General features: G+C 42.9%; 1 protein-coding gene across 1 annotated transcript; it reads left to right on the top strand.

Moving 5' to 3' along the window:
- Positions 1 to 74: 74 nt before the first annotated feature.
- LOC118770499 (SIN3-HDAC complex-associated factor-like) lies at positions 75 to 6957 on the top strand. Its single transcript, XM_036518217.1, has 6 exons — positions 75 to 177; positions 2567 to 2698; positions 4839 to 4938; positions 5410 to 5533; positions 6002 to 6152; positions 6654 to 6957. Exons 1-6 carry the CDS (start codon positions 170 to 172, stop codon positions 6898 to 6900), a joined length of 762 nt encoding a protein of 253 aa, XP_036374110.1. The 5' UTR covers positions 75 to 169; the 3' UTR covers positions 6901 to 6957.
- Positions 6958 to 8602: the final 1645 nt, after the last annotated feature.

Raw genomic sequence — 8602 nt, 5'->3', positions numbered from 1 at the left:
GTGCGTGGGCAAAGCGCATGCGCGGAGCGAACCGATTTACAGTACTATTTCTCAGATAAGAGTGGAGACGTCAACAAGCGTGAAGTGCTCGGGTTGCCCCGGCTGACTCGTAAATGAGTTACAACTCTGTTGACGGGTATTTTGCAATTGTGTTTTCCGCTTCTGCATTATGCGAAGGTAAGAAAATACAATATGACAGCCAGTTGGCCGGCTTGCGATGGTTTTAAAATTGCATCCAGCACGGCAGGTTGTGCTGGTTAGTCGAGCTAGACAGTGTAATTTAAAAGAAGTTATTTTAAGGCATTATCGTTCTGATAACATTTCTTGTAGAACATGTGTGTTCATCTGCTGTAGAACAACGGTTGGTGTAGTAGAGCGTCTGTGAATGAGACTCTCAAAGTAGGTACGTTGTAGATGTTGACAAATAGAATGTCTGCCCGTATGGGACGCGCACGTTTTTAGGCAGATAAGTGAAAATGTTCGGCGAATGTTGTGATACGAGCCATTTTAAATTGTCCGCCGACGTCAAGTGCAGCACTGTATAAAAACGTGATTGCAGTATACACCAATGGTATACCATACAGTCGTTTAAGTGTGTGCCACTTAACCAGTGAATATGTAACGTATTGTATAATCGCTACGTTGTTTTGCATGCTTCCTGTGCGAATTGATTCTTGTCGTTGCTGCCATCTGCCCATATGTTACTGGACATTTCAAACAATTACTGTATCATCTAATACGTGAATGATCGTCTTCTCTGGGTGCAAGGGCTCCGTGCAGAAGTTCGCCGTGCTGTTGCACGCTGTTTTCAGTGGGATGCATTCAATTATGAAGGGAGATCCTGTTATTCTTACTTCTACGTTTAAAAAATCGACATACCAGAGACGTTCCTATACGAAATAAGACTAGTACTAAGTACAGTACAACCCTTGGGCTAACGTACATCGGATGCGTCTCTACATTTGAGGATGCTAGGATCTGCGTATTTAATTGTCACGTCTCATTTTGCGGTGCTTTGCAAAACATGACTCTCGTTTAAAAAACCTCAGTGTATGATTGTTATCGAAAGCTAGCTGTACTCGTATGAGAATTTCCACCATGGAGCTTGAGTTTGTGCGCGCATGTTTGCACTTCGAACCTGAAGGTACTGCGCACACACTGAATCGTCGTGGTTCAGGCATGCTCATGTTAACGTACGTTATTGTACAGGTTAGTTGTATCTTGGTTCATTGTCATATTTCCACTTGTTTGGTCAATACTATTTTTGTCGATATACAGACTTGGATAGCGAGAAGAAAGTTGAAAATGCAGGAAGGTCGACTCGGCTGTAAAATGGGTGCGCATGGTGCAGTCCGTGAGCCATGCTTCCTCGGGAAAGTAGTGGGCGGGGTCATATCAGTTTACCTTCTTTTCACGTGGGAAGCCGTTGGCGCATTCAGAATTATCGTTTGAAATGTCCACATCTGCTCCCCAATATTAACGAATCAGACTCAACCAACTAAGCGTTTATTAGATTCGACTTTCAAACGAAGTCGGTTTATTTTCTGATGTTTCCGCAAATACATGTCTTAACAGGACAGCTAATCCGCCCCTTTCCCTTTGAAGTGTTGCCATGTTTGAATTACGTCAGGATCTGAATTATAAAGGCAGTTTTGCCACCGTCAAGAGACATGTAGTCTTGCATAGACGAGACTCTTCCAGATTATTTTTAGGACCATGCCTTTTGTAATTTCCTGCAATGATGATTGTATGGGAATTTGTCCGTACACTGCAGATTTGACGTATGAATCGCGATAAACCTTTTATTGATAGTGCATTTCAAGGATTTACGCAACATTTCGTTGCTGTAACAGGTTCCTTTAATGTTTTTTTTTTGGAAGGTAAAAAGATGAAAAGTTGCTGTGTACGGGGTCTATGTCAACTTTCGAAATAATACAGTTACATAATATATTTATATTAATCACTGTATGTGTTATGGAAATCTAAGCCCTTCAGCCTTGATATCCGTCTGACGCTACGACTGCTGACCTACTTGTTTACATGTGCGTCGGGGCAGGCAAAATGCTCTCTTACGTCTGCGACGTAATGGTTTGTCATGTCTGGAGGTCCTCACCACGTGCAAAGAATCGTGTAATTTCAGCCAGTGTTTATAAAATTATTGCGTGTACTACTACAACATTAGAAATTCGAACATTCGCTATTTAACATTCGAAAATAAATGTATAAACATATAGGATACAAACATCCTATAATTGCGATATCTACAACAAGCGGAGCTCTTGGGTCATTTGATCTTACGCACTCTGGTCATATTTAAGGTTAACTGCTAACATCAGTCTCTGATTGGGAAAGGTTCGAGGTTTGCGCATTGCACGTGTTTCGGAGTATTGCACGGCATGGGCTCTCGCTAGAGGTGAGCCTTTCGGCATTAATTAACTGACGCGTCGCCATGTTCTGACCTTATATCTGTCTGACACAGCTTGTAACGCGCCTGCTTTTTAATGATTTTTATTTGAAAGCATCGATTAGGTTTATGTACTGTTGTTGTTTTTTTTTTCTCTCGAAGAAAAATGTTTGGTTTCCTGAAGCCGAAGAAGTTCCGGAGTTTAGATGGCTGCTGCATCTGCCGTGCGAAGTCCTCCAGCTCGCGTTTCGTGGACAGCAGGCGCTACGAGACGGCCTTCCAGAGCTGCTTCGGGTAAGCGAGGTCCGCTCAGCGTCTGCCGCGGGTCACCAAGAAAGCGATCCCCTTCCTGTGCTTAATGCTGTGTTTTGTTTGTTTTGTTTTGTTTTAGCACATAGGCATACATTTTTCATGTAAGATATATAAATATGTTAAAGGGTGTCAGTGATTTGTGTGAAGTCACTCTAAAACCATCACAGGGCTGGTCACATATTTTGAAATGTGTCATCGGTTTTTGGTTGCCTTCATGGACAATGTGGGGTTTGTGTTTCAGCACTGTACATTGTAACCCCTGTGGTAAATCTTTGACAAGAGAAAGATCACCTGAATTTGTTTCAGCGAGACAGTCAGGTTCACTTTTTATTGTCCATTTTTATTACAGTATTAAGTACATCCAAAGTTTGGGTTGTCTTCGGGCTACTAACACTTTAGAAGCTAATATGAAAATGATTGCATCCTGTCATCATGAGACTTTTTGGGGAAAGAAGATGGGAAGCTTATAGATTTCTCTCAAGTTCCTGTCTCTTCTTTACATTAGAAATTAAGGCCACACAAGATGGCAATTGCTCTAAACGCAGAATAATTGTGTGTAGTACTTTCCCTGTCTGAGATGTCATTTGATTCTCATAAATATATACAGGTTTATGAAATCTTAATGATGCCTCAACCAAGTAGACAGCCAGCTAGACATTAAACCAGGTTAGCAGGCGTGAGTTGACTTTCTCACTGTGCAGACCTAAACACTAATTGAACTGATTTTCTGCCACCATCTCTCTTGGGGAGACTTTAAGCACATTTGCAAATTAGTGCAGCAGCTGGTCCAGCTAGCCTACCAACAACACTCCAGTGGTGTTTGAGAAAGCCTGGCACTGGACGTGTTTTCTCATGGCCTGCGGCCGATGCCACTCAGGCAGTGGGTCTGCTTCACGTATCCCAGAAGCCTCAGAGAACCGCTTAGCCGAGCAGCGGGAGGCGACCCTCAGTGCCAGCCAGCCTGCCACACCACACTGCTTCATTGGCGCTCCCCCTTGTGGCCTCCGGGGGCATTATGCCAGAGAGTCTCTCCCTGGTGTTGTAAGACAGGGGTTACTTGCAGTTGTGGCCACAGCCAGAACAAGCTGCCCCCACGGTGACCCAGGGGCTGACCGAAGAGGAGGTGCTGGTGGAGCAGCAGAACAGGAGAAAGTCCACCAGCCACAGGACCACCTTGGGGGGGGGTATTCATTCACTGCTTGATTGAAAGCTGATTTGGGACATTGGGTGAATTTTGACATTCATGTTTTGACATCGGTGGCTTTTTATTTGAAGGTGTTCAATTAATTTCAGTAAACCGATGTTTTAATATTGTGTGTAATTAGCCAACATGTTTTGGTGCTAGAGTATGCTTAGAGTCACGGTTTAAATTTATATTTTAATATTTAGTCTTATATACCCTAAAGTGCATTTCATCTATTGAAATAACGACAGCGCCTCATACGGGCAGGTGCTAATTCTGTCACAACAGAATGAATTCATGAATTCCAGTCCACAGTGACTTGCAAATGTGAATTTTTTTTTTTTTTCCTCAACAAAATGGGAAATCTGGCAACACAAAATGGTAGTGAGAACCTCTGTCTTATCTGTGTTATTTAGTTTCCTTGGGCAAACATTAACGTTGAGCCTTGTGCCCTGTACTATTCTTAGTGGGCCGTGATGCCAGTGCCTTGTTTTCCTCACTGTGGGTAATGTCAATGTTGGGCAAGCTCTGTGATGCCGACATTCCAGAAAAAGGAATGGAGTCATTCTAGCGTTCTGCATGAGGTGATGTTTAAATTTAGATTTTGTGAAATGCACTGCACCCAGCACATCATTTCTACTGTTCTCCGCCCCATAGTTTGAGTATATCTTTCAAAACAGTTAAATTACAAAAGAAAATCAACTTTAATTTAAACGATTAAGTGCAAGAAACCAGTGAATCAAATTCTGTCTTAAAGACGCCGACATTTGTAATGTTTCTAATGATGGGACAATTCCACAAGGGCAAAACTCTGTGCCTTAACATGTAATAAAGCACCTCTGAAGTACAGGACAGAATTTTTTTTTTTTAAGAATGAATGTGTTTCTTAGGGAGTGTTCCTTCAGTTTATCAGGCTAAAGGTGTTACGGCTTCCTGCAGGTTGTGTGAAACTCGATCGGAGGACATCTGCAACGCCTGCGTCCTTTCGGTGAAGCGATGGAAAAAACTCCCGGTGGGGTCCAAGAAGAATTGGAGTCATGTAAGGGCTATCCCAGTACTTACCCCCCCGCTGGAACGACCAAACGCGGAGTGGTTGGATATCGAGCTTCCAAAAAAGCAGTGTGTGCTTTAAGGTGCCAAGCAGTGTGCTCTCATAAATGCAGCAAAACGGCCACCACTCACCGTGGTATCTTTAGCTAATAGACTGCTGCATTATATATGATTTTCATGATAAAACAAGCTGTCGGGATAGGGATATGGATGCCACATGAGGTCAGTAGAGGAAAGAATGTCAGTCAGAGTTATCCAGATGGTTGTCCAGACTTTTAAATTGATTTTTGTTGGCAGTTGAGCTGAGCTATGTTAATTTTTGTTTGATGCAGTACTGTGTGCATTAATGGTAAGTAATGGTAATGGTATCTTTCAAGCTGCCTTTTGTACTCGTTGGCATGTTTGTGCAATATATTACATTAGGGAAACTGACTTTGAAACGGACTCTCTCTGGATACAGAGGGTGGATGCAAAGGTTGGCACAAACCAAAAGATTGCAGTAGGGCTGAAGAAGATGACGTCACTGTCCAGAAGGGTGACGCCAAACCAGATCCGTCGAAAGTCGACGGAGCTCAGGATAGAAGGTATGACGTTCGCTTATTTACGCGTGTGGAAAAGTGAGCGTGAATTCATAACACGAGTTCAGTTGTGTGTCGCTCTCTGGTGTTAATTCTAAAGGGGTGGCAGTGTAGCATAGTGGTAAGGAGCAGAGCTTTTAACCACAAGATCACAGGTTCGATGCCCCCCCCCCCCCCCCCCCCCCACAGCACTGCTGGTGTATCCTTGGGCAGGTACTTAACCCATAATTGCCTCAGTAAATACCCAGCTGTATAAATGGATTACATGTAAAAACTGTAACCTGTGTAAGTTTGTCCGGATAGGAGCGTCTGCTTAGTGATGGTAATGTCATAACGTAATGTAGTGGGTTAGGCGATGGCCGCCTTGCAGGACATTGTTCATTTGTTCTGGGTTGTTCTGACGTAATCCTGAAGCACCTGCTTTAACAGAAAGCTTTGACAATGAGGCGCTAATCCGCTCGGATCTTTCACCAGACTTGGATACTGACAGCATCACACCCAGCACCTCCCCTTCCCAGTCTTCCAGCTACAGTAACCAATCAGATGAGGGCTCTGACAGCGAGCATACCTCGGGCTCTAGCCAACTGCCCGTCTTCTCCTTCCTGGACCTTACCTACTGGAAGAGGTAGATCCAAACACACTCCCCTGTTTGTAATATCAAAGAACCTTATTTTCTTATTGGGCAACAGTGTGATGTAGTGGTAAGGAGCAGGGATACTAACCAAACGGTTGCTGCATTAATTCCCCGCAGGGACACTGCTGTTGTACCCTTCGGAGAGGTACTTAAACCACAATTGCCTAAATATTCAGCTGTGTAAATGGATAAAATTGTAACCTATGTAAGTTGCTGTGGATAAGAGCATCTGGTAAATGACACTAATATAATGTAGTATGTAGCAGGAAGGACATAACTGAGTCATTGCATGTGACATGGGACTGATTTTGTCATTATCCTCTTGGATTTTGTTTAGGATTGACATATGCTTGTAATACTTCGCGGTTGTAATACTTTGATACTCTTAGCATTGTGATGCACTTATTTGGAAGTCACTCTGGGTAAGAGCATCTGCTAAATGAAGTAATGGAATGCAGTGTAATGTTCATACACATTTCCTGCTGTTTCCAGGCAAAAGGTGTGCTGTGGGATCATCTACCTGGGCCGCTTCGGCGAGGTCCTCATTGACCTCCACCTCTTCAAGCCCTGCTCTCAGAAGCAGCAGCAGCAGCAGCAGCAGCAGGAGGAAGTGGAGACTGAGGAAGAGGAGGAGGAGGAAGGCCAGGAGAGCAGCAGGGGTCTTCAGTCTCAGGGCACACAGTCACCCCCTCATGCCAAAGAGGACCAGAAAGAAGAAGAGGTGGAAGTTGAGTTGTGACCTCACATTCTTGCATGTGTACACAGGTACACACAAATGCATACAAGCGCGCACACACACACAAAGAACTTACCCAGAATTCTGTGGGAGTCATGGAGATATGGAGGCTTTTCTTTATTTTAGTGAAGCACTTAACACAGAAGAGATTGCCTTCTTTTTAGGAGCAGCTGGACCTCTTTTTTTCGGTCCCTGTACCTTTTGTGTTTTGTCTATAGTTTGTATTTGCCTAATGGCTCCTACTCGCTTCCTTGAACTGAGCCTGTTTCCTACTATGTTTTATATAATATATAGAATATGTTGTATATTGTGTTCTTTACAGCTCCATGTTGGGGTCCACAAGACTTTTTTTTTTTTTTTTTTTTTTTTAATTTCTTTGAAATATGAAACTCTGGAACTCGGGACTGAGCTGCTAGCTATCAGTGCTTTGTGTGGTCATGTAGAAATAGCAGAACAGACACACTGAGACACAGCTTCTGATCTCCAGGACACAGCTATAAGCCTCTCACTGAAGTTTGCCTTTCCTACATCCCAGTATGTAGCATTCTGTCAGGACATATGGGATACATTGAAAACACACCAGCATACTACTTTGGGGGTTTTTCTCTTAAGAATAGAAGTATTAAAGGAGTCAACAAATAAAACCCCAGTACTACTGTATTACTAAGGCCTTGAAAAGACTTTATAATGAAAAGGGCCTTGACTAAATTCTGCATGAAGGCAAAGTAGGGTTTTCTCCCGATAATGTAGCATTTGCATGAGTTTAGGATATTGCATGGCCTTTGAAAGGGGGAAAACGCTAAACAAAACTGAGATTTTGTGTGCAGCTCTTTAAAAAGGGAGAATACATGGTATTAAAAACAGCCACAGTAACAGCTGTTACACGCAGTTCTCTCTGCATTTCTCTGTATTGAACTTCTTATGACCTTATTTTCAGCACTTAAGAGTTCTTAAATATCATACTTTCCGTTGGGGCGAGAGGTTTGTGTCACACCTTTTTGTGTTCCTGTTGCACTAATGGTGTACCCGTCATCGTGTTTAACTAAACATGCTGGGTTTAGTTTAGGTATGTAATGTACACTGTCACTGATTCTTGTTTCCCGTGCTCTGTATAATCTGTATATTTACCCAGAGCAGCATGGGACTGTGTCATATCTGACCAGAGGGTGGCGCTGCACTCTCTTCTGTTGCTGTTCTTCCAATAACAGTTTGAGTATCAGAGGGACATGTGAAGATGTGACTTTACTCTTGTAGTAAAATCAACTGTTCATCTAAAGAGACCTTGCCCTGTGGTTAGTATGTGAAAGCGTTGTTGTTTAAACAATGAAGCTTAGCGTGGTTATGTTGGACGTTTAGCACGCCGTGACTGTAACGGCAGGCAGGCATTTTGCGGTGGTTTTCTGTTAGACTCAATATGACAGGAAGCATATGTCTCCTGGTTGTTGAAGCTGTGTGTTGCATTAACTGACTGGGTTCAGTGTTTGTCAATATGCAAGTTTGTACCAAATTTTCACACCCTTCTGAACTGTTACCATTAAGTGTGGCCCTGTCTTTAATAAGTGTCACAGCTGGTTGTTTTGCCAATAACATATGGTGCAATCCTAGTTTAAGACTATTCATTTCAATGTTGGCAGCTGTTTTTGAATATTTTCAGTGAATATTGTATGCATTTTATTAAGGAATATTCCAGCTATATTGTAAGACA

The sequence above is a fragment of the Megalops cyprinoides genome, chromosome 23, assembly GCF_013368585.1.
Source record: "Megalops cyprinoides isolate fMegCyp1 chromosome 23, fMegCyp1.pri, whole genome shotgun sequence".
Classification (NCBI taxonomy): Eukaryota; Metazoa; Chordata; class Actinopteri; order Elopiformes; family Megalopidae; genus Megalops; species Megalops cyprinoides.
Note: the sequence above shows the minus strand (reverse complement) of the source record. Positions and strands in the feature narration are given on the sequence as shown.